We start from the raw sequence: 26,590 nt of genomic DNA, 5'->3' as shown, positions 1-26,590 counted from the left end.
CCAAACATTTTCCTGCGGTATTTTTAATCTTCACAATGAGTTAGTAAAACTACTGAGAAATGGTATTTTTCCCACTAACTCAACTGTGTAAGGAACAGGGAAGGGGCTGATTCCCTGGTAACCTAAGTGCTAAAGCCAGCCTCCCAGCAGCCCTGATCCCTATGCTAACCCAGGTGTCCCATCCTAGAAACAGTGGGGCTAAGAGATAGCCCATTAGCAGGAATGTTTCTCCAAAGGTTGTCTGCCTTTCTGCTGGCCTAGCAGCAAGCTCCAACCTCTGTCCAAACAATGTGCTAACAAATCCTGCCATGAAAAGCAATTTGGTGTATCGGACAGCTAAAAGTAAAAGCTTAGAATTACCCTGATTCTGTCTCTAGTCCTGACATTCCAGGCAAGTGACTCAACCTGTGGGCCCCAGGAGAGGGGTGGCAGGAAGGGGTGCTGGCAACAAAGCTGACTTCTAGAGTTTCCTTCCTTGCTTACCTGGTAGAACCGAGGTAGAGCAATGATGCAGTCCATCAGCCTGTGGCGGCCCAGGTTGATGAGCATTGTGTTCTGGCCAGTGTTCAGAAAGTGAATCTGCAGTGTTATCAACTTGGTGAGCCGGTGACAGTGCAGGGCCTGTCGCACACAGGAGTCCTGAGAGACAAGGGTAGAGGGAGGCACAGGGGACATGTTGGCATGTCCCCTGGGAACCTTCCAGCAACTGAACTCACCCCTTCTGCCCCCCGTTGGCCCAAGGCTGCGTCTCCTTTCACTTGGAAGAGCCCAGGGAGATCAGATAATTCCTACTGCAGACACCAAGCTCTAAGGCCGTTCTGGAATGAGACTCCACTGTTACCTTGGCATAACTCTCTGCTGCATCCAGCATCAGAGTCAGGGCTTTCAGCAGCAGCTGCTTCAGGTGGTGCCCGTCCTTGAGGCGGTCCTCTGCGGGAGAGAAGGGGAAACCTGTGGGGTGTGTCTGACTCTGGAGGCTGGCTGCTCCCATCCCACTCAGTGATGGTGGGCTGGACTAGAAACATCCAGCTCACATTCGCTAGGAGGCAGGCATGTCTTACTCAGCTAAAGGCTACTGGACCAGAAGCACACACTTTGGAGCAGGGTTCATCTAGTTCTCAGAAGCATCAAGGCAGGCTCGCCCAGCCTCAGTGTACACATTGCTTCCGGATGGATGTCACCCCGGGTGCATGGGCTACAAGAGGGGCAAATGCCTTCCAAATCCCCTTCCGTCTCTTGTCTGCCCAGCTGGGGCCCCAGTGAGTGGCAGTTAATAGCTGAAGAGGGTATTAATCCCCTTCTTAGTCCCAAAAACCTCTCCTGGCTGGCAGCACTGGCCTGAGGGCACTGCTGTGACCTCTCTCACCCCAGGGCTGAGACTCGATCAATTTCAGTTGGATGCAGGCAGCTGCCTCGTGATTCTCCCCGATCTCCCGGCACATGCTGAAGCACAGAGCAATCATGTTGTGCTTCTCACTGTCTCCCGGGCGACAGCGTTTGATGTAGTCCAGCAGGGCTGTCTTCAGGGTACCGCTCTGCCCAGGGAAAAAGGGGAGTACCAAGGTCAACCAGTGACTGCGAGGGGGCATGACTGGCTGAGTCCCTTGGTTCTGAAAGTTCCTTGAAAACTCCCAAGAAAAAGGAAAAGATAAGCAAAAATGAACACAAAAGTTTATGCTACCCTAAGAAAACAGGCACATCCTCTCTGCTGGTACAAATGTGAACGGTGAAACCTGTCAGAAGGGAGAACCCTCAAAAATGTGCACATGTGCATTACTCTAACAGTTCCATTTTTTAGGAATCTATCCCTTAAGAAGTAAGCAGAGAAACGTGCTGAGATGGATGTACCACAGGTATTCAATAGCAAACAACTGGAAAGAATCCAGATGTCCAGAATAAGGACTAAGAGAATACCATGTAGCCATTACAGCCAATGTTGGTTTGGGAAATATTCATGGCATGCTTATTAAGTGAGAAAAGCAGGCTATTTTATATCTACACACCATGATAAAAGTTTTGCTAAAAAATACATAACTATGTGTATATATGTTTCTGGCTACATGTGCAGAGAAAGGGCCTACACCAGACTGTTAGCAGTGGCTGTCTCCTGGTGAGGACTTTTTTCTGTGCATTGTTGTTTTCCAAGCGTCTCTATAGTGAATATGCGTTACTTTTGTTATCAGGAAAAAAACTTATTAAAAGAATATTTACATGCACAAACCAAAATGCCTTGGAAACAATTTTAAAAAAACCCTCTGGGGTATCCTGCAGGTGTACCTCGGCCCAGGACTTGCTCCTCTCCTGACAATTGGACTGGTCTGTCCTGAAACTAGCCCAGCACTGGGGAGAGTTTTTCTGCTTTATCTCTTAGTCCTGATTGGCTGAGCTCAAGTTCCCAGAAGCCAAAAATGTGCCTTGGTTTTTAAATCTTCAGAGGTGAAAGAGGCTGAAGCAATCAATCAGCCAAATGAATGATTTGGGAACAGAAGCTCCGTAAGTGACATGCCTGGGGTCACATGGCACGCCGAAGACAGAGAAGTGCCCAGAGCCTAGAGGGCTGACAGGTCAGGCCTTGGCTTCCAGGCCTCCTTCCTGGTCATCACTGTAAGCTGCCCCACAGCCTTCTAAGCCCAGGCCTGGGCATTCCATTCACTTCCTAGCGGCTCTTGGCAACACGCAGTCTCATGGTCCCTTGAAAACTCTCCACTCAAAGCCATCAGACACAGCATTCTGAGCTGGTTAATCTACTTTCGCATGGCTCCCAGGAAGGGTTTTTGCTTCCCCGGAGCCAGCATTCAGACAGCCGAGGCAGGTGACAGGCTGACAGGAAGTGCACAAACTTGTTTTCCTCATTATTTAACATCTATCGGCATAATTGCTACCTAGTCTGAACTCTGTAACTTAAAGCTACTGGTTACGGTGTGTGTCCTAGGAAGTTCTTTAATTCTCTCCCTTTGATCCCAGGGGGCCGCCCTGACTGGGATTATTCCTGAGAAGTCAGCTGTAAAGTCAACAATATATGCCGTCCTGGAGCTCAAAATACTGTACACCTACCGGATCCAACTTCTTCCTCATCAGCACTTCAAAGTAGTGCTTTTTATGCAGCAAATCAAATATGTAGGTCATCTCATTGTACCTTCCAATGCCAGTGAGCAGGCGCACCTGGAAAGGGTGAGGGCAGCTTGCATCAGTGTCAGCTGGATCACCGCTGCTTGCATCATTTCGGTTGCTTTCAGATGCCAACCTCCAGGGAGCAGAAGGGCTAATGGCAAGGCTGCCATTCTTAGCTCCCTCCCTCCCTTCCCATGTACCCATTGGGACCTCCTCTGGAGGACTCAGAAATGCTCGCCATTGGGTCACCACTGGCTGTTGCCTCCTCAGTCGTCTATAAACCTAAGTGTTGACGTGACATGGTAGGCAGGCACGCTTCCTCTTCCCACCACGCCTTATTACAGGGCCCGGTGGCTTGCTCACCCACACGGGTCAGTTCCAAGCCTGGGGAGATTGGGGAGGCACAGGAGGTGTGAGCTGTCAGCTCATTTCAGTTCAGAGACAACACTGAACCTTGTTTTGGGGGGAAACAGAGCTGTCTCAGCCCTCTAGATGAATGAACTGCCCTGGCAAGGGGGTAGGACAGCCCTGGAGCATGGCACAGACCCTCTTGATATCTGCTCCTTTGGGGCAGTCTCTGCTCTGATTTTGACAGTAATCCTAACCTAGAGCAGAGGGTTGAGTTGCCCAGCCAGCTCCCAAGTAGGCAGTGGTATCCAGAGGAGCAAATGCCCTAAGACCATGTCAGCTCTGAACTGGTCCCCGGCCTATCTGTTCTCTCAAAGGTAGCCTCAGAATGGAGGGTGGGGGTTCAGGGGTGACTTACCATCAGCCCATACTCCTCACTGGGGGCCAAGTGTTTGTCTGTAAGCAGCCGGGCAGCCTGCAGGACTCGGCTGATGCCCTCCATGTGGCATGTCAGCGTGAAGCAGTGATGGGCCAGGATCAGCAGCTCCGTGGCTGGATAGGTGAGGCAGTCAGGGTAAGAAAGGATTGCGAACCCTGGCAGCAGGGTGGAGGGGCCTATATAGACAGCCTGTCTGGAGAAGACTCTGAGATCCCTGACCTCACCAGCTTTGGAGTAAAGTGTGGCAACAGACATATAAAGCTTTAAAAATAGGCATACTTTTGAATCAGGAATTTATCTTAGGGAGATAATCATGAATGTGCATATAAATGTGCCTATAAGGATGCTTGTCACAGTGTTGCAAACAGAAAGTTGGAAACAATCTTAAGGTCCCAAAGTAAGGTATAAAATGTTTTAATTACATGAGAAATACTGTGTAACTAGTGACAATGATATAGAAGAATATGGTCATGGAAAGATGTTAATGACAGCATGTTCATAAAGTAATTATAAACAGTATACACAAGATAATGCCATTTTTGAAAAAATGCCTATAGACTTCCAAAGAGAAAGATCAGATGGACACATACTCCCGAATGCCTAGAATGAACTAGATATTGTGGAAAGCGAGCAGGCTTTCAAGTCACAGGGACTGGGTTCAAGTAACGCTTCTGACACGTAACAGTTACAAATCAATCAACTTCTCTCAGCTTCAGTTACCTTCTAAAATGGGGACTGTAATATCCCCATTTTAGGGGATAACGTGAGAGTAAGGTAAGGTAAATGTTATATAAATGTTATAAGGTTACCTTCTTGTGTAAATTTTACATTTTGGGCAGCATTCCCATATTTATTTTCTGAATTTTCTTCAATGACTGATGGCTCTCCACCAAGAACTTATAAACTATGCTGGAAGGGAAGGGATCCAGAGCAGGAACAAGGATCCAAGTTGTTTTGGAAAGACTAACTTGGGGAGACTTCTTGGAGACCGGCTTGGGCCCAAACATGTAAGAAAACGGCCAACAACTTACTGCAAGACAACTCCCCATGGGGAACGGAGGAAATCTTGTCTAATAGCTTCATGCCTACCAACGTGCGGTCTTGACACAGAGTGGTCAGCTGAAGAAACGTCTGGCTTTCCTCTGCTGGGGTGAACATCTGCTTAAGTCCTGTATAAAAAGGCGGTGAGAAAGGGGCTGCTTTTAGCCTTGAGAGTTGAGAGAAAGCTAAGAACCCCATGCCAGGCACTCTGCCCAGTAATGCGGAAGGAGCTCCCAGTGCAGCTGTCTGCTTCGCTGAGCTCAGACACGTTGGCCTAGTGGTCACCTTATAGGTCAGCAGGAGTTCGTTAGCTCCAAGAAAGGCATAGTTACTCTAAGTATAATCATAAAATAATAAACAAAAAGCAACAATAACAAAATAAATGCAGTGTGTTCTCTCCTCTGACAAGTGCAGCCTGGTAGTCTCAGAGGCAGCATGCACGATGCACATGAACATGACATCCAGATTCCTTATGCTGGCAACGTGGGAATGTGGTCTGAAAGACGTGGAGGCATGTAGGGTGGAGCACCTGTTCCCTCCGATGGGGTCAGCAGCTCCCGGGTCACCTCTTCGGCCACAAGTTCAGCCACTGTGTCTGGCTCGAGGCCCTGGGTGCTGATGAAAGCCTGGGCCTGCCTGCATCGGTCGGGCCGCTGAGAGGCCAAGATCGTCCTGAGCATGGCCTCACCGTCCTGAGCGGCCACATCTGCGTAGGAACAGCCCAACTCCTGAGAGGAAGGCAAAGTTGGTCAAAGCTACTGTTAGGAGCCAGGAAAAAAGCTAGCAAAAGGCATCCCTTTCTGAAATCCCATGTGGACAGACTCCACTATTTTTTCTGAGGTTAAAGATCCCTCACCCTGGGCAGAAACCTTAGAAGAAGGAAGCACTGTTTTCTAGCCCTTTCTTTCTCTTCACCAATGAGCTGAATCCAAGCAAGAGAAAGAAAGGCTTGTCTTCAGAAACCATCAGGTGACTCACCTCTTGTTGAACACTGAGCTTTTCAAATGTTATGAAATGTAAGAAAGTTGAATAAAAGGCAAGAGCCTCAACTCTGCTGTTCCCACAGCAGCAGCAAAACCCTCAATCTCCAAAGAAGCCCTTCCAAAGGGCTTTAGTGCCTGCCATTATTTCTCCTGTGTTCTTCCACTTCTCAGTGTCTATTATTTTCTCCCCTCAATCAGCTCAAAGCCACAAACAATTTCTGGCTGCTCTGGTTCCTGTCTTTACAGTCATCACATTCCATTTTATTTTATAACTTATTTTAGGCTCTCCCGCATATGGAGACCTCCAAACAATCCTGAAGCTAACTAAGATATTATGGCTAGAAGGGACCTTCATGATTAAGTCATTTATAGATGGAGAATCAGGAGCCCAGAAAAGTGAAATTTCTTGCCCTCACTTCTGGTTGGCTGGGGCACAGCCAGGACTCAAAAGGCCTGGCACTTGGCCTGGAGTCCCCGGTATTCCCAGGGATGGATTTACAGGGGCCGACATCCTGATGAGCCATCTGCCCTCATGTCATGGTTATCACGTGAAGGGCCAACTTGGCAGCGTTCAAAATCTATCTCCATCTTCCTGCTTCCCTCCCTCAGCTGCCCCAGAGGCCCCACCATTGGGCACATACCTTGGCAAGTTCATACAGACACAGGACCTGCCGACAGTAGTTCTTCCCATGGAGGCATTTGCTTGTCAGAGTTTCCAGATTAGTCACCACTTCATCCCTGGGGGGCAGCATCACAAGTGACTGACTATCCAAACTTGAAGCTGGAAGCAGATACAGGTTTGAGGGGGCTTTAAGCTGGCAAGTAAAGGCCTCTCCCAAGCCCCCTATGGCACAATCTGTTTGCTCACACTTTCCTCCCATTACACCTCCATGACTCCCCCTGGGTCTGGGACCACTTGTGACTGGGCCCACACCCCACTATTTCATTGCCTTCTTCCAGGAAATCCTGGCCAGGAGACTTCAAAGGCCTCAGAGGCTACACAAGACTCCAAGCCACCCAATGAACACTCTAGATAATTACCAAAGATGTCTGCTGAACCCTCCTCCACACACCCTCCCAATTTCCTCTCGTACCACCTAAGTCACCAGATCTAGCTGACTGAGTCTCTAAAACATCTCCCTGGTCACTGCCTGAGGTACAGTCTTCACAACCCTGCATCTACGAGGCTGGCACCAGCCCCTGCCGCCAGCCTCCCCCTCCCCAACTCAATCTTCTACGGACCCTGAAGGATTTTTCCAAATCAGAAATGAGAAAAACCAAGGGTCAACTGGATAGAGGCCTGAAGCGCATGATAAAAATTAAAATCCATTCCTGACTTAAAAAAGAAAAAAATCAAAACAACCTCTCAGCCAAAAATAGAAGAAAGTGGTCTTGAATTGAGAAAGGGTTTCTATTAGGAAAAAAAGTAGAAGGGAGAATTTAGATCACAGTGTTCCTAACAGCAAAAACAAAATTGAAGAATTTAAGTATGTATCAATACAGTACTATTGGGGCGCCTGGGTGGCTCAGTCGGTTGAGCAGCCGACTTCGGCTCAGGTCATGATCTCGCGGTCCATGAGTTTGAGCCCCGTGTCGGGCTCTGTGCTGACAGCTCAGAGCCTGGAGCCTGTTTCAGATTCTGTGTCTCCCTCTCTCTGACCCTCCCCCATTCATGCTTTGTCTCTCTCTGTCTCAAAAATAAATAAACGTTAAAAAAAAAAATTAAAACAAACAAAAATACAGTACTATTAAACAATAAAGTCTTAAGTAAAATTAGTGTATTCATATAGAATGCTCTGCAGCCATTAAAAAGAATGAGGTCCAGAGGTGCTGGGCGGCTCACTCAGTTAAGTGTCCAACTCTTGATTTTTGGCTCAGGTCATGATCTTGCAGTTGTGGGATCGGGCCCCGTGACAGGCTCTGCACTGACAGCTCAGAACCTGCTTGGGTTCTCTCTCTGCCCCTCCCCTGCTTTCTAAATACACAAAAATACACCCGGTACTAAAGTGACAAAATGTTGGAATTACCATTTATTGAACAAACTATCTTTCAAAGTAGCTATCATACAAATTGTTCCAACAAGCAATTATAAGTGTTCTTGAGACAAAAAGAAAAACAGAGTCTCAAAGAAACAAGGTATAAAGGATAAAATAGAAATTCTGGAAGTGAAAAATAACTGAAAATTTAAAAGCACAGAAACTCAAGAGCAGCATGCAAATGCCAGAGAAAAGAGTCCGTGAAATTGAAAATGGACAGACAGAAATGATCCAATCTGAAAACAAGGAAAGAAAAATGATCCAATCTGAATAAAGACGAAAAAAAATGAAAAAAAACTGAATAAAGTCACAAGAACTTGTGAGACAGTAACAAAAGTTCTATGATTTGCATCACTGGAGTCCCAAAAGGAGAGGACTATGAGGACAGTGTTGAAAAAATATCTGAAAACATAAGGTCTGAAAACTACCTACATTTGGTGAAACACATACACCTAAATGTTCAAGTAATTTCAAGTTGCATCCTGGACATTTTGAGTAGTATGAGACTCTGATTCTTGTTTAAATCTTATGAAGAATGTTGGTTTTGTTTTAAGCAGGCAGTTGACCTGGTTAAGTTTCCGCTACGATATCCAACCGACGTTCTGTAGACTGTGTCGGTTCTTTTTTTTTTTTTTTTTTAAGGACCATTTTTTAAAAATGTTGTTTATTTATTTATTTTTAATGTTTATTTTTTGAGAGAGAGAGAGTGTGAGCAGGGGAGGGGCAGAGAGAGAGGGAAACACAGAATCTGGAGCAGGCTTCAGGCTCCGAGCTGTCACCACAGAGCCGACGCAGGGCTTGAACCCATGAACCGTGAGATCATGACGTGAGCCTAAGTTGGATGCTTAACCAACTGAGCCACCCAGGCACCCCATGTTTTTTATTTATTTTTGAGAGAGAGTGAGAGTGTGAGCAGGGGAGGGGCAGAGAGTGAGGGAGGCAGAAGATCCAAAGGAAGCTCTGCCCTGACAGCAGACAGCCCAATTCAGGGCTTGACCTCAGAACTGCAAGATCATGACCTGAGCCAAAGTCGGATGCTTAACTGACTGAGCCACCCAGTGGCTGTGATTTTAATATCAGTTTTCAAATCCTTTGCAGTGCCATTCAGATCTAGCCTGCATGTGTGTAACATCCTATGCTCAGTCTGCAGCCTGGGTAGTGTAGTTGTTAATTCAGTTCTCCGAGTCTTGATATGCTGATTAGGAGCAGGTCTATATACGCAAAGCCCAGGATTGAGCCCTGGGCTTTACAATTTTATTGTCGGGTTTCCTGAATCTCTCTCCCAAGTATTTTCCGGTTCCCTGAGGCTTCACTTTTCAACCTTCTGGCCAACAGCTGGAAGTTTAGCAGCCTCATTCTATCCTGCACTTTCCCTGACTGTGCCTGCATCCTGGGCCAGCAGACAGGATAATGCAAAAGAGAACAGGGGTTCACTGCATCGTCTTGAGACCAGGACACCTCGAATTCAAAAATAAAGTTCCTCTCTGAGTTTTGGATCTTACCAGCTGCGGCTCCAGCCTCTACTACCACAGCCAAAGGGCTTCTTAGGAGCTGAGATTAGAGAGAAAGGGTGTTAGGAGTTCCCTTTCCTGCTCCTTGAGCCCGTTCTACATGGCTTCTCCTGGAACACGTGCTCTGTCAGGCTTAGTGCTTAGTTTTGGGTTTCAGACAGCATCACACTCAGGCTGGAGGTGATGGGAGGTGGGGGTGGGGGGGGGATCATAATTTGTGTCACTCAGTGCTGCCTGCTGTGTGCCAGGTTTTACGTTGATTTCAACAGGTAGAGCGAGCTCATTCTGCCTTACCTACAACTACAACCCCAGGGAAGGGTTTTAAGCAGGGGATAACGTGGTCTGAGTTGCTATTTACTTTTTTCTTTTTAAGGCATATTTTTAATATGTAGTATCTTAAATGCAAAAGTATTACATGCTTAGTGTAATGAATCACAGTAGAGAAGTGCATAAAGTAACAAGTGAAAGTCATTTATCCATTCAATACCACCCCCACCAAATTTGCCAGAATAATGTCTCTTACTTGCTTGGTATGCATTATTTTCTGTGGGTGGGTTTGCACAGGTACATGGGCACATGCACACCATTTATTTTTTACAAAAATAAAGTTACGTTGTTGTACATTTTTTCCTGTCAGTACACATATACTGACCTCATTTAAAGAGAGAGAGAGAGAGAGAGAGAGAGAGGAAGCATACACACACAAAAAATTCAAAATGGATTAAAGACCTAAATGTCAGACCTGAAACCATAAAATTCCTAGAAGAAAACATAGGCAGTAATCTCTCTGACATCAGCTGTAGAAACCTCTTTCTACATATGTCTCCTCAGGCAAGGGAAAAAAAAGCAAAATTAAACTATTGAGACTAACACCAAAATAAAAAGCTTTTACACAGCAAAAGAAACCATCAACAAAACAAAAAAAAAGCCTATTGAATGGGAGAAGATATTTGTGAATAAAATATCCCATTAGGGGGTTAATCTCCAAAATATATAAACAACTCAACACCAAAAAACACAAATAATCCAACTAAAAATATGTAAGACGTGAATAGACATTTTCCCAAAGACATCCAGATGGCCAACAGACACATGAAAAGATGCTCAACATCCCCCTCATCACCAGGGAAATTCAAATCAAAACCACAATGAGATATCACTTTACACCTGTCAGAATGGCTAAAATAAAAAACATAAGAAATAGCAAGTGTTGGTGAGGAAAAGGAACCCTGGTGCAATCCTGCTGGGAATGCAAGGTGATGCAGCCACTGTGGAAGACAGTATGGAGGTTCCTCAAAAAATTAAAAATAGACCTACCATATGATCTAGTATTCCACTATTGGGTATTTACCCAAAGAATACAAAAACACTAATTTGAAAAGATATACGACCCCTATGTTTACAGAAGCATTATGTATAATAAGCAAGATATAGAACCAAGCCAAGTGTCCATTCATAGATGGATGGATAAAGAAGATGAGGTATATACACACAATGGAATATTACTCAGCCATAAAAAAAGAACACAATCGGGGTGCCTGGGTGGCTCAGTCAGTTGAGTGCCCGACTTCGACTCAGGTCATGATCTCACAGTTCGTGAGTTCAAGCCCCGCCTTGGGCTCTGTGCTGACAGCTCAGAGCCTGGAGCCTGCTTCAGATTCTGCGTCTCCCTCTCTCTCTGCCCCTTCCCTGCTCATGCTCTGTCTCTCTCTCTCAAAAATGAATAAACATTAAAAAAAAAAAAAAAAAGAACACAATCTGGCCATTTGCAACAATATGGATGGATCTAGAGGGTATAATGCTAAGTGAAGTAAGGTCAGTGAAAGAAATACAATTTCACTCATGTGGAATTTAAGAAACAAATAAAGAATAAAAGAGGCAAAAAAAAATAGACTCTTAACTATAGAGAACAGGGGAGCCTGGGTGGTTCAGTCAGTTAAGCATCCGAGTCTTGATTTCGGCTCAGGTCATGATCTCACAGTTCGGGGGTCTGAGCCCCACATTGGGTTCTGTGCTGACAGTGCAGAGCTTATTTGAGATTCTCTCTTTCTCTCTCTCTGCCCCTCCCCAACTTGCACTGTCTCTCTCCAAATAAATAAGTAAACTTAAAAACAAAGTAGAAAAAGAAAAAAACTATAGAGCAAACTGGTAGTTACCACAGGTCAGGTGGGGAGGGGGGATGGGTGAAATAGGTGAAGAGGATTAAGAGTACATTTATTGTGATGAGCACTGAATAACGTATAGAACCGTTGAATCATATTATATACCTGAAACCATGTAACACTGTATATTAATTATATTTGAATTAAAAATAAAAAGACTGAATGCTTTCTCCCTAAGATCAGTAACAAGGCAAGTATGTCCACTCTTAGCATTCTTCCCCAATATCATACTGGAAGTCCTAGCCAGTGCAATAAAACAAGAAAAAGAAATAATAGTCATTCAGATTGGAGAGGTAGAAATAAAACGGTCTCTATTCACAGACAGTATTGTCTGTAGAAAATTCCAAGGAATCTATAAGAAATCCACTGGGATGAGCAAGTTTAGCAAGGGCACAGGATACAAGATTAACACAAAAATTAGCCTATGTCTATATACTATCAATGTATAATTAGAAACATGATTACTGGTACAGAAAAATTTCAATGGACTAGCTACAAGTCAGATAGATTCCCTCTAACTTTGATATACAGCTAGTTAAAAGACACAAGTGTTGCTATTTCATTGACTAGTTATTTACCTAGTTTATGGATTACCCTGAACTTATGTAACTAGTATGCCAATAGGGACCCTTTCTTTCTGGGAAAGAGTGCCAACAGCTCCATTCAGGACTCAGGGAGGTTTGATCTCTTTCACTTACTGCTCTGGGCTTTCCTGAGTGGCATGCCAGGTTCCTCCTCGTCAGGCAGCTCAGCACTTTGCAGGACAGCATGGACTTCTGGGTGCAGGTCACCCACACTAGCTTCCCCTGAAGCCAGTGCTCTGCAGTGCAACACCAAGGCAACATCTTGGTTATAGAAATGAAAATACCGACATATTCTACTTGCTTCATGCACACAGCCAACGTCCAATAGGCGCCCGATCAGGAAGTTCAGCGATTCCTGCTCCTTCCGACCCAGTGTGTTATCACAAGTCTCTTTGGATGGAAGGCCATTAAGTTCTAAGTATTTTGATGTGTTCAGAGCGGCCAACATGGAGATTGAAAACTCACTCACTACACTTTCAAAGGAAAGTTCCCCACTAGTTGAGATCTGTTGAGAAAACCTGGGCTCTGTTTCCTCTGGGTTTTCCCTGAGGGTGTGCTGGGCGATGCGGCAGAGCCAGATCCGCTTCTCCAGCTCCTCCAGCTCGTCCACGGGCACCAGGCCCTCCTGAGCAAGCCAGTGTGCAGCCAGTGTCAGCAGCAGATGGGCCTCCTCAATGCTGCTCAGTGCCCCCTCAGCTGGGCACTCACATGCCTCAGGGGCCTGGGCTGAGAAAAAGGAGGAAGCTGCTTTGCTTGAAATGGAATTTCTCTTAAAATTCTCGTGACATTTTTTCCAGAAGCCAATTCTTGCTTGTTTCAGGGACCACTGGTCAGTGTGTTTTAAGGTCTGCATTTCCTGTGTTATCTGTGAAATTTAACAAAGCAATTTTTAGTCTTTCCTAGATATAAAAGTGTCACGAATGCGAATGCTCCCAAGAATGCCATACTTGTCAAAACCAAATCAAGTCAGAGAACATGAGACTTGGCTACAGATGATCCTGAATATTTTATCTGGAAAGTTAAAGTATGAAAAGCAATTCTAAATTTACGTAATTGAAGGGGGGTTCAAGATGAAGCCACCCTGTATTTAATTCTATTCAAAGCACAACAGTTGCAGCATATCCTATAAGCTGACCTGAATTTAAAACACACACTCTTTGCTAACGGGCATCCTAGGCTCATCCATTTCTGAAAGTAAGGTGTGTGTCAAAAGTAAAAAAGCCTCTTCTATAAATCATCTATCTCATTTGATTCTGTTTAATGCTGGTTTAAAAAGCTAACATTTTAAGTAACTTAAGAGACTAATGATACCTCTTCAATAACCAAGTTGTCCACAGGTAGCTCAGCTAATTCTGCTACCCTCCTGGCCAAAGCAAACTGTCCCTCTGTCTCCAGTTTTTCCAAAATAGATCTGCATTCATGCTGAAAATTCTCAGGGCTGTAGCTGCTAATAACTACAGGATTAATGGCTATGGATGTATCCTTCAAAATTTTGCTAAGGACAGAGAGCTTCTTCACATCTGGACCTGTGCCAAAGAGAAAAGGATATATACATTTAATCAGGAAAATGCTGCCATGGCCTTTCCAGAGTAAATATCAGGGGGAAAGCATGTATGTTTAACACAATTACGTAATCAAAGGAAAAACACAAACCTATTTTTCTTCTCTGGTTTGCTAGCAAATGAAGCTATAAGGGCATCTCCTACATCGTAAGAACCACTAAAGATTCGCACAGGGACTCCATCTACACATGTGGCTTTATATACACGGCAGAAGTTGGTGGCCTGCAGTAGCAACTCAGTCAACCTTGGGAAGATCTGACCCGTCATTCAGGCTAATCCCAACTCTTTCTGGATTCTTCTCCTACCTTGAACAAATCTGTTTTTATGATTGCTCACTTGCTCATTTGGTGCAGGCATCATGTGGATTAAGACACAGAACTGGCAGGACAGTTGAAACTGTAGCTGACCAATAGCCAAGCCCCTTAATGCAGCACACCGTATCCAGAATGGAGTGTCACTTTCTCCTTCGCACAACTGCTTAACCCAGGGAGACCCAGCTGAGTTCTTCTTCATATCCCTAGGAAGTCCTTTTCCTCAGTGACATTTGGAATTCTCTGCCCACAACCTATGTGGCTGGGTCTGCTCCCATTCCCACATAGTCTGTGTAGAGCTGATGTGTGCCCTACCATAAAAGAGGGGCATGAGGGGCGCCTGGGTGGCTCAGTTGGTTGGGCGTCTGACTTCGGCTCAGGTCACGATCTCACGGTCCGTGAGTTCGAGCCCCACGTCGGGCTCTGGGCTGATGGCTCAGAGCCTGGAGCCTGCTTCCAATTCTGTGTCTCCCTCTCTCTCTGCCCCTCCCCCGTTCATGCTCTCTGTCTCAAAAATAAATAAAACGTTAAAAAAAAAAAATTAAAAAAAAAAAAAAAGAGGGGCATGAAAAATATTCTGTAGGGGCCATCTGCTGGGCTGCGGTCTGATTTAGGTGGTTCTGGGGACAGTGAGACACCTTGCACAATAACCACCAGTATGGGGATGCTGGGCTTCTTTTCTTCATATAAAACACAGGTTTTTTATAAGAACAATTTCTAGGGGCACGTGGGTGGCTTAGTCAGTTAAGCATCTGACTCTTGATTTTGGCTCAGGTCATGATCTCATAGTTCATGAGTTCGAGCCCCGTGTTGGGCTCTGTGCTGGCAGTGAGGAGCCTGCTTGGGATTCTCTCTCTCCCCCTGCCCCACTCTCTCTCTCTGCCCCTCCCCCTCCCCCACTCACACTTACTCTTTGTCTCAAAAATAAACTTAAAAAACATAATTTCTTTTCTCTAAGCACATACATGTTACACACAGAGCACAAATGTTCTATAAAAACAGAAAATGTTTATATGAATCAAAGCATAATAATAGTTAACAACACAATCCTTATAATTTCTCAAGGATACAGTAATTCTGGCAAGAAAACTGGAAATTCATTTCTGAAAAAAATTAAGATTACTACAGACCAATAAAAACACCTATATGTAAAAAGGATCTATTTGGTGTACAAAGTAATTGACAAGTCCCATGTGACATACACTGCATTTTGGAAACACCCCTCTTTATTTCCAGTCGTCAGCCGTGACAGCCTACAATCCAGGCATTGAGCCCAGTATTCTGTCAGTGTTTGGTACAGATGTGAGTTCTCCAGATGAATATCTATGAATTTAAATGTGATAAAATAACCCTAGTAGTGAAAATGTCAGAATCTAGTATAAAAACTTGAAATTATCAAATAGAAAAGAGGGTAAGGCAGTAACTGGTTTCTTTCAATCTGTAACAACCTTAGAGACTGCCCGTGTCTGGAGGAGTCTGCAAAAAATAAGCATAATTTGTCTGAAACCTTCAAAATGAGTTAGACATTCCTGAAACAGTTTGTGACCCTGAGCAATGATGACATGTTAAGGTGACTTGTCAGAAAAAAGAATGACAGTGACAGGGTGCAGACTAGCCAAGGGGAACGTAGCTGACAAGGACTCAGAAGGAGCAGACAGCTGTATTATTTAGGATATATCTTGTTATGCTATGTTTTGAATGTTTTCACCATGATTGAAGATTCCTGTAACCTCTTCTTCATACCTCATTATGGACTATAAATGTAATGTTATATGTATTTTATTTTCCTGAATGCCCTTCTAAAATATTTTCAAGATTAAGAAAGCTAATTTGGGGGTGCCTGGGTGGCTCAGTCGGTTAAGCGTCTGACTCTGTTTTGGGTCCTGTCATAATCTCATGGTTTGTGGGTCCAAGCCCCACATGGGGCTCTACGCTGACAGTGCAGAGCCTGCTTGGAATTCTTGCACTCTCTGCCCCTCCCCTGCTTGCTCTTTCTCTCTCTCAAAATAAATAAACAAAAAAAAAAAAAGAAAGCTAATTTCCTAACAACTTTAGTTTAGTTTAAGGACTGTGTCTTACCATCACAGAAGAGATGTTCTATTCCAACAAATAGCTGCAAAAGCTTCCCCAGTTCATACTGGGTCCCACACTGCTGCAGCATAAGCTTCAAAAGAAAACACACCTGCTCCTTCAGCCACGCAGCAGGGATGGTAGCATGGACCCTTGTGGCTGTTGTTTCAACCTATGAAAATAAAAGGGGGTCAGGAAAGGTGATTTCACAGCAAATCAAAACCCCCAAATTTGGGAACGTCTAAGAAAGCCAAGGTACCACCAAAAGTCATTTCCTGTCACAAAGGGGGACACTTATTCAGGTCCTTTCCACATGACAGGAAATGGAAGTATGCCTCAGAGGAGTGCAAAAATAAGCCCTCCTTGGCAGCTTTGCAGATACTCTCTTTGTGAGATGCCCTGCTGTAGAGAGCTGTGTGTGTCAAAGTCAAAGATGGACTAGAGACCTAAAGACTGAACGCTAACCATGGAGTGAACTGAGGAGAATATCCCCAAGTCAGTGACAGCCAAACTAACAATGCTGTGAGTTGCTGTGAAATTAAACTGACATGTTTCACCTAACAGCTTTGGAGAGGGATCTAGGGCTGCCCTGGAGTCCAGAAGATCTGAAATTCATATATCAAGACCTCTTAGAAAGATTTAACATTGCCCAACTTGTTCTACCACTTTGCATGTAGTTTATATTATCATTAGAAAAGGATCTCAATTAAGAAGCCTAGACTTATGTCATTACAATCAAATGCTGGCAATATTAATAGGAATGATCCCAAGTACCAGGCTACATTAGTTTGAATTAGAGAATTAGTTCTTAGTCTTTATTTACTTGTTTACCTACTCCTGCTGCTGTTACAAGACAGTCTATAGCAGGCAGGTGATGGAACTGGTCAGAAGAAAAGATACATGAAAGTAAAGGGCTGAGGCAAGGATGGAACAGGTGCGCTGCCCCTCCACAGCAAACTGGAGCAGGGGCAGTCAAACAAGAATAAGAACTACCTGGGAGGACCTAAATATAGAATGAAAAACTATATAACTCCTAAAAGATTATACAAGAGAAAACTTAGATGACCTTGGATGATAATCTATAAAAACATAATTACCCAGATTGACTTCATTAAAATTAAAAACTTCTGCTCTACAAAACACAATGTCAAGAGCATTAGAAGACTAGCCACAGACTGCAAGAATTTGCAAAAGACAAATCTGATAATGGGATGTTATCCAAATACACAAAGAACTCTTAAAAACAAACAATAAAAAAACAATGCCATTAAAAAAATAGGCTGGGGGCACTTGGATGGATCAGTAGGTAGAGCATGCAACTTTTTTTTTAAATGTTTATTTACTTACTTTTGAGAGAGAAAGAGAGAGAGTGCATAGCAGGGGAGGGGCAGAGAGAGAGAGAGGGAGGCACAGAATCTGAAGCAGGTTCCAGGCTCTGAGCTGTGAGCAGACAGCCTGATGCAGGGCTTCAAAACATCAACCGTCATCATGACCTGAGCCAAAGTTGGACGCTTAACTGACTGAGACACCTAGGTGCCCCATGCATGCAACTCTTGATCTTGGGATTGTGAGTTGAGCCCCATGTTGGACATAGAGTTTACTTAAAAAAAAAAAAAAAAAAAAAAAAAAAAAAGGCTGAAGACCTTAACAGATACCTCACCAAAGAAGATATATAAATGGCAAATAAACATAGGAAAAGATGCTCTGCATCATATATCAGGGAAATGCAAATTAAAACAGTGACATATCACAACATACCCATTAGAACGGCCAGAATCTGGAACACTGACAACACCAAAGGCTGGCAAGGATGTGGACCCACAAGAACCATCATACATTGCTAGTGGGAATGCAAACGATACAGCCACTTCGGAAGAAAGTTTGATGATTTCTTACAAAACAAAACACACGCTTACCATTTGATCGAGCAATTATGCTCCTTGGTATTTACCCAAAGGAGTTGAAAATTTTGTTTAGAGCACCTCTATTCATAATGGCTAAAACTTGGAAGCAATCAAGATGTCCTTTAGTAGGTGAATGAATAAATAGACTGTGGTATATCCAGACAAGGTAATATTCAGCACTAAAAAAAAAATGAGCTATTAAGCCATGAAAAGACATGACAGAAACTTAAATGCATATTACTAAATGAAAGAAGCCAATCCTAAAAGCCTACATTCTATACAATTCCAATTATACCACATTTTGAAAAAGGCAAAACTATGAAGATAGTAGAAAGATCAGTGGGTGCCTGGGGTTGGGAGTGGGGAGGGATGAATAGGTAGAGAAGATTTTTTAGGGCAATGAGACTTCTATGTAGGATACTGTAACACATATATGTCATTATGCATATCTCCAAATGTATACCTGAAGAATGTATAACACTAAGAGTAAACCCCAAGGTAAACAATGGCTTTGGGGTGTTATGATGTGTCAGTATAGGTTCATCCTTGGTAACAAATGGACCATGCTGGTGTTGTGATGTTGGTAACGGGGAGAGTCTATACAGGTGTGGGGGCAGAGGGTATATGGAAAATCTCTGAAACTTCCTCTCAATTTTATGATGAACTAAAACTGCTCTAAAAAATAAATTCCTTGGGGCACCTGGGTGGCGCAGTCGGTTAAGCGTCCGACTTCAGCCAGGTCACGATCTCGCGGTCCGTGAGTTCGAGCCCTGCGTCAGGCTCTGTGCTGACAGCTCAGAGCCTGGAGCCTGCTTCAGATTCTGTGTCTCCCTCTCTCTCTGCCCCTCCCCCGTTCATGCTCTGTCTCTCTCTGTCCCAAAAATAAATTAAAAAAAAAAAAAAATTCCTTTTGAAAAGGTGGTGTGGAGGGAAGGAGCAGAAAGCACCAGCATCTCTCTCTTCGCCTAGACAAGAACTGCACTGGCAAATCAGTTCAATACAATCATTTTGGAACTCTGCAGTGTGTTGAAGGCTTGTGAGTTCCAGAGGAAGGCCTAATGGCAGGTAAATTGCTGACAATTTTGATCAATTTCAGTCCTTACCACAGTAGCTGCAACCCACTCCTCACCCCTAGCCACAGGGGAGGCAGTTGTGTATGCACATGTTCCTAGAGTAGCTTGCACACAGCTTGCAGGAGTTGTGGGGGCAAAAAGGACCCTGTCCTCCAAATATCAGAAATTGGTGCTCTGATCCCCAGTTGCTGCTTCCAGCCACAGAGGTGTAGACAAAGAAGTGGGCAGTCATTGTTGTTTCACCTCACCCACTGTTGCAAGCTCCACCGAACTCCTCCCCTGACTTCCAGGAGATTTAAAGGGCTAGCACCCTTTTCCTCCCCACTCCCTTCATTTTTTGCTTTTTTCCCTTTTGGGAGCCAGACATAAAGACTGAGACATTTAAAAACAACTGCATATATGAGGAAAATTAGAAAATTACTGTGTATGTGCAGGGAAAGGCTAGAAAAGACCCAAGAAGACCTTACTTAGATTTACACTTCGTGCTGATCCTTGGCACAGAAATGACTTCTGGCCACCCAAAACCCAAAATAATAAAACAATAACAAAAAATAACAAACCCTGGGGAAGGGGGAGAATCTGACTTCTAGGGTTACCACATCATTAGATTCAAATGTCCAGAGTTCATACAGAGAATCATAGGGCATACACATAAGCAGGAAAGTAGGGCCCCAAAAGAAAAAAATTTTGACATAACCAGTCCCTAAAATAGACCTAACGGCAGATACACCATTAAAACAACTGTTTTAACTGAGGAAGATGTGCAGAAAGTCAAGAAAATGATGTGTGAACAAAATGGAAATACCAAGAAAGAGAAAACCTAAAAGGAAACAAATTCTGGAGCTGACAAGTAAAATAACAAATTCACTACATGGATTCAAAGGTAGATGTGAGCAGACAGAAGAAAGAATCAGCAATCTTAAAGGCAGGACAATAGAAATTATCAAGTTTGAGGAAGAGAAAGAAGATTGAAGAAAACCAAACAGAGCCTAAGAGACTGATGGGACATCATCAAGTGGACCAATGTAAGCATCATGTGAGTCCTAGAAGACGACAGAAAGGTGTAGAGAGAATATTTGAAGACACAATGGGTGAAAACTTCCCAAACTTGAGGAAAGACATGAATATAAATATCCAAGAAGCTCAGCAAACTCTAAGCAAGGTGAACTGAAAGAAACCCATAATGAGACACATAATAATTGAACTTTCTTAAGGCAAACAACAACGACAACAACAACAAGAATCTTGGAAGTAACAGGAGAGAAGGGACTGGTCACATATAAGGGATCCTCAAGAAGATTATCTGCAAGGGTCTTATCAGAAACTGTGGAGGCCAGAGACAGTGGGATGAGATATACATAGATACACACACACACACACACACACAAACACACACACACACACACACATTTAAATGGGTGTTCCTTTTTAAATTTTTCTAATTTTTTTTTTAGTTTTATTGTTTTATTAAATTCCTTTATTTATTTTGAGAGAAAAAGAGAATGACACAGGGGCAGAGAGAGAAGAGGACAGAAAATCCCAAGCAGGCTCCACACTGTCAGTGCAGAGCCCAATGTGGGGCTCGATCCCATGACCTGTGAGATCATGACCTGAGCCAAAGTCAGACATAACCGACTGAGCAACCCAGGCACCCCATGGGCTGATATATCCAGCAAAACTATCCTTCAAAAGTGAGGGGGAAATTAAGACATTCCCAGGGAAACAAAAGCTGAGGGAGTCTTTGACTACCAGACTGTTCCTATAAGTGGTGCTCAGGGGAGTCCTGTAAGGTAAGTGAAAGGACACTAGACGATACCTCAAAGTAATATGGAGAAATAAAGAACTCAATAAACATAAATACATGGGCCATTATACAAGCCTGTATTACTGTAGCAAGGGGTTTTTACTTTCCATATGATTTAAGAGACTAATGCATTTAAAGAAGAAAAGAACAATTATTAGTATAAAAGCCGGTATTGCTGTAACTTTGGTTTGTAACTCCAACTGTTGTTTTCTTCATAATTTAAGAGACTAAATGCCCTTAAAGGAATTATTTATGTCTTTGGGCATATAATCTATAAAGACGTAATTTGGTGACATGAACAACTAAAAGGGGTGAGGTTGGAGCTACAGGAATACTTTTTGTTACTGAAGTTAAGCTGATATAAACTCATTGTAACCACAAAGAAAATAGCTACAGGATAGGCACAAAATGAAATCAGAAAGGAATTTAAACATTTCACTACAAAAATCAACTAAACACAAAAGAAAACAGTAATGAAGGAAATGAGAAACGATAAAGCTACAAATTATAAAGAAAACCAACAGCACAATGGCAGAAGTAAGTTCTTCCTGGTTAGTAATTATTTCAAATATAAATGGATTAAGCTCTCCAATTAAAAGACAGAGATCAGAATAGACAAAAACACATGATCCAACTATGTGCTGTCTACAAGAGACTCACTTGAGATCCAAAGACATAAACAGGTTGAAAGTGGAAGGATGGAAGAAGGTATTCCATGCAAATAGTAACCAAAAAAGAGTGGTGGAGGTGGCTATACTAATATCAAACTTTTAATCAAAAAGTTTACAGAGAAGGAGAGTAGATACTCATAAAAGGTTTAATACAGCAAGAAAATGTAACAATTATAAACATTTACATACCTAATGATGGATTTCCAAAATACATGAAGCAAAAGCTGATGGAATTGAAGCAAGAAATAATAATAGCTGGGGACTACAATACCTCACTCACACTAATGGATAATCAGACAAAAACAATACAGGGCTTGACACAATAAACTGAATAGATTTAACAGACAGGGGCAGAACATTTTACCTAAGAACAATAGAAAACATATTCTTCTCAAGTGCACATGAGGTATTTTGCAGGACAGACCATACATTAAGCAACAAGTTTCAAGAGATTTCAAAAGGCAGAGATCATACAAAGTATCTTCTCTGACCACAATAGGATAAAGTTAGAAGTCACTATCAAAAGGAGGACTGAAAAAATAAAATTGTGGTTTTATTATTGAAATTAAACATTTTTTATAGATAGAGGTCTCAAATTACTAAAATCAGAAATGAACGTGGGGTCATTCTACAGATAAAAAGGATTATTTATTTCTCGAGTGGGGCTCGAGCTCACCCAAAGCAGGGCTCACGCTCTCCCAATGTGGGACTCAAACTCACCAACTGTGAGATCATGACCTGAGCTGAAGTCAGATGCTTAATGACTGGGCCAACTAGCACCCTCAAAATAAATAAACTTAAAAAAAAAAAAAAAAGGATTATAACAGAGTACTATGGACAAAGAAAAGCCCTGGACACGATGGCTTCACTGGTGAGGTCTAAAAACATTTAGAGAAGAACTACTACCAATCTTTTGCAAACTTTTCTAAAAAACTGAAGTAGAAGGAACACTTCCCAACTCATTTTATGAAACCAGCATAATCTTAATACTAAAGACAGATGAAGACACTACAAGAAAATTATAGACCACATCCCTTACAAACACTGATGTAAAAAAAAAATCCTCAAAAAAATACTGGCAAACTCAGGGGCGCCTGGATGGCTCTGTCGGTTAGGTGTCCGACTTCCACTCAGGCCATGATCTCACAGCTTGTGAGTTTGAGCCCCACATCGGGCTCTGTGCTGACAGTGCGAAGCCTGGAGCCTGCTTCGAATTCTGTATCTCCCTCTCTCTGTCCCTCTCCTGACTTGTGCTCTGTCTCTGTCTCTCTCAAAAATAAATATTAAAAAACATTTAAAAAAATACTGGCAAACTGAATTCAGCAGCATATTAAAAGGATTATTCACCATTACCAAACAGGATTTATTCCTGGGATGCAAGGATGGTTCAACATACAAAAAACTAATCAATGTATACATCGTATCAACAGAAGATAGGAAAAAAAAACCCACACGACCATTTTACTATTGATGTAAAAAAAAGTATTTGGCAAAATTCAACACTATTTCAAGGTTAAAAAAATAAACAACTGGGGATAGGAAGAAACTATCCCACATAATAAAAGCCACATGTGACAAACCCAGTGAACATTTTACTCAAAGGTGGAAGACTGAAACCATTCTTCTAAGATCAGAAACAAGGCAAGGATGTCTGCTTTCATCACTTCTATTCCATCCAGCACTGACTGAAGGTTCTAGCCAGAACCTTTAGGCAAGGGAAAAAAATGCACCAAATTGGAAAAGAAGAAAATAAAATGATCTTTTCAGAAAGTATGATCTTACATGTAAGAAAACCCTAACAATCACACACACACACACACACACACACACACACACACTCACACAACTTGGAATAAGTGAATTCAGCAAAGTAGCAGGATAAAAAGTCAACACCCCAAAATCAGTTGGATTTCTATACACAAACAACAAACAACCCGGAAAGGAAATTACAGAAACAACTCCATTTCCGAAAGCATCAAAAAGGATAAGTTACTTAGGAATTAACCAATGAGGTAAAAGCCTTGTACAATGAAAACTACAAAACACTGCTGAAATTAAAGACATAAATAAATGGAAACACATGCCATGCTCATGGGTTGGAAGCCTTAATATTGTTAAAACATCTATACTCTCCAAAGTGATCTTTGGATTCAGTGCAATCCCTATTAAAATCCCAATGATGCATTTTGACAGAAATAGAAAAACCATCCTAAAATCATATGGAATTTTAAGAGACCCTCAATAGCCAAAATAATCTTGAAAAAGAACAAAACTGGAGACCTCATTCTCCCTGATTTCAAAACTTACTACAAAGCTATAATAATCAAAACAGTATGCTACTGGCATAGAGACAGACATAAAGACCAATAGGATAGAACAGAAGGCCCAGAAATACACCCTCACATATATGGTCTAATGATTTTTGACAAGGGTGCCAAGCCATTCAATGAGGAAAGGACAGTATTTTCAACAAATGGTGCTGGGAAAACTGAATATCCACATGCAAAGAACGAAGTTGGATCCTTATACAAGAATTAACTCAAAATGGGCCAAGGACCTAAATATGAGACCTAAACACAATAAAAACTCTTAGAAGAAAATATAGGACAAAAGTTTCACAACTCTAGATCTGGCAATAATTTCTTGGCTAGGACACTAAAGGCACAAGTAACAAGGGAAAAATTGGGCAAATTGAACTTCGTGAAAACTTAAGGAAAGACACTATCGACAGTAAAAAGGCAACCCAGAGAATGGGAGAAAATATTTGCAAATCATATGTCTGATATGGGATTAATATCTCAATTATATACAGGATTCCTAAAACTCAACAACAAAAATAACCCAATTCAAAAATGGGCCAAAGGCTTAAATAGACATATTTCCAAAGATGATATACAGCCAGTAAGCATGAGAAGATGCTCAACATCATTAATCATTAGGGAAATGCAAAAAAAACTACAATGAGATACCACCTCACACCCATTAGGATGACTACTATCAGAAAAAACAGTAATCTCGGGCACGTGGCTCCAGATTCTGTGTCTCTCTCTCTTTCAAAAATAAACGTTAAAAAAATTAAAAAAAAAAAAAAAAGAAAAGAAAAACCAGAAAACAATGGGGAGGCTGGCTGGCTCAGTTGGTACAGCATGCAGCTCTTGATCTTGGGGTCTCCACACTGGGCACAGAGCTTACTTAAAAACAAAAAAGAACAAAAAACAGCTAACAAGTGTTGAAGAGGAAGGATGTGGAGAAATTGGAACCCTTGTGCATTGTTGCAGCGATGTAAAATAATGCAGCTGCTATGGAAAGCAGTATGACAATTCCTCAAAATATTAAAAACAGAGTTACCATATTGTCTGGCAATTCCACTTCTGGGAGGATTCCTCAAAGAATTGAAAGCAGGGTCTCCAAGAGCTATTTGTATACCATGCTCATAGCAGCATAGTGAAAACATAGAAGCCACCCAAATATTCATGGGTAGATGAACAGAGAAGCAAAATGTGGCATATAAAACACAATGGAATTTTATTGCATTTAAAAGGAAGGAAATTCTGCAATATGGTACAACATGGATGAACCCTGAGAATGTCATGCTAAGTGAAATAAACCTGTCACAAAAGGACAAATACTGTATGATTCAACTTACATGAGGTACTTAAAGTAATCAAATCATAAATACAAAACGTAGAATCATGGTTGCCAGAGGCTGGGGATAAAGGAGAATGGGGAGTTATTGTTTACTGAGTACAGAGTTTCAGTTTCACAACATGAAAAGTGTGATGAGGATGGATGGTGGTGATGGTCGTGCAATAATGGGAATGTATTTAATACCACTAACTATATACTCAATGGTTAAAATCGTAAGTGGTATGTGTATTTTGCTAAAATAAAAAATAATGTCAAAAAGAAAAGAAAAGGAAAGAAAGAAAGAAAGAAAGAAAGAAAGAAAGAAAGAAAAGAAAAGAAAAGAAAAGAAAAGAAAAGAAAAGAAAAGAAAAGAAATCTAGCAGAGCCCCAGCCATGGAAAAGTGCTAGACTTGAGGACATTAATGTTCCTATTTGCTGTGATTTTGTAACCTCAGGCATATTTCAATAATTTATTCAATATTTTCAAATAATTTAACTTTTAAATCTTCACTACAGTTATTGATTTACAGCAAAAGCCTATACTGGTTCCACTGTGATATATTTGTTGGGTAGAATCAGTATATAGTTTTGTGTCATTTATCATCGAGTTCTTTTGGGGTTAGAGAAAGCAAAAGTGCTAAAACCCCACGGAGGACTAAGGCACATCTCTTTTCCTTCCTTATGACTTCCTCTTTCTTCCATAGGGTTAATTAGCTCCACATGATAAACAGGCCTGAAACAAGTACTGAAACGGTGAATCCTGAAATGGACCACAAGGCTCAGCATCATTTGGACAGGGACTACGAGGAAAAGGCCATTATTTTCTGCCACAGCAAATACAGCAGTATTACGCACCCTTCACGCTCAGTGCTGTTGGCGGTTCTGTTAGAGTGGCAAAGTGTGGCTCACACACCACCATACTCCTCTCAAGCATCCATAGCAGATCCTGTTAATCCCTTTCCCACTGAGCTTGGCTGCAGCTCGGGACCCTGATTAGAATTAACACATTAGATGAAACCTCTCTGTCATGCCTGGCAACTGAGGTGCTGTAAGCAAGGCCGCTGTGACTCCTGTCCTACCCCCACCCCCCACCTCTGGAACAGTACAAATGAGTTGGTATGAATTATGACACATACCAGCCATTCGCCTGTCATATCCTGACTACTAACAGATGATGGGCCACGCTACCCAATTTCAGATCAGCCACAAAGAGCAGTATGATTCCAACTTACAGTCTCAAAGCTTTTTTCGAACTCCAGAAGTTTAACTTCAGCTTCCTTATAATTCTTAAAGAACATACATAGTTCATACATCTCCATCATCAACAGTAGTGGGGAATCCTTTAAGAAAGAG

The 26,590-nt window shown here is 42.4% G+C and overlaps 1 protein-coding gene across 2 annotated transcripts in view; it reads right to left on the bottom strand.

Moving 5' to 3' along the window:
- Nucleotides 1-26,590, bottom strand: part of SPG11 (SPG11 vesicle trafficking associated, spatacsin) — an 86,617-nt gene that overhangs the window by 1,588 nt on the left and 58,439 nt on the right. For both annotated transcript variants that reach the window (XM_053889104.1, XM_053889105.1), the window contains 12 exons: nt 26,470-26,577; nt 16,168-16,330; nt 13,527-13,741; nt 12,330-13,080; nt 6,564-6,703; nt 5,469-5,667; nt 4,930-5,067; nt 3,878-4,011; nt 3,055-3,162; nt 1,367-1,535; nt 842-930; nt 484-639 (listed from right to left, as the gene is read on the bottom strand). In XM_053889104.1, coding sequence (XP_053745079.1) covers nt 484-639; nt 842-930; nt 1,367-1,535; nt 3,055-3,162; nt 3,878-4,011; nt 4,930-5,067; nt 5,469-5,667; nt 6,564-6,703; nt 12,330-13,080; nt 13,527-13,741; nt 16,168-16,330; nt 26,470-26,577 — 2,370 coding nt within the window. The remainder of the gene's footprint in view (nt 1-483; nt 640-841; nt 931-1,366; nt 1,536-3,054; nt 3,163-3,877; nt 4,012-4,929; nt 5,068-5,468; nt 5,668-6,563; nt 6,704-12,329; nt 13,081-13,526; nt 13,742-16,167; nt 16,331-26,469; nt 26,578-26,590) is intronic.

Source organism: Panthera pardus, unplaced genomic scaffold, assembly GCF_024362965.1.
Source record: "Panthera pardus isolate Hobbes unplaced genomic scaffold, ASM2436296v1 HiC_scaffold_24, whole genome shotgun sequence".
NCBI lineage: Eukaryota > Metazoa > Chordata > Mammalia > Carnivora > Felidae > Panthera > Panthera pardus.
The sequence above is the reverse complement of the archived record's forward strand: the minus strand, read 5'-3'. Positions and strand labels throughout refer to the sequence as shown.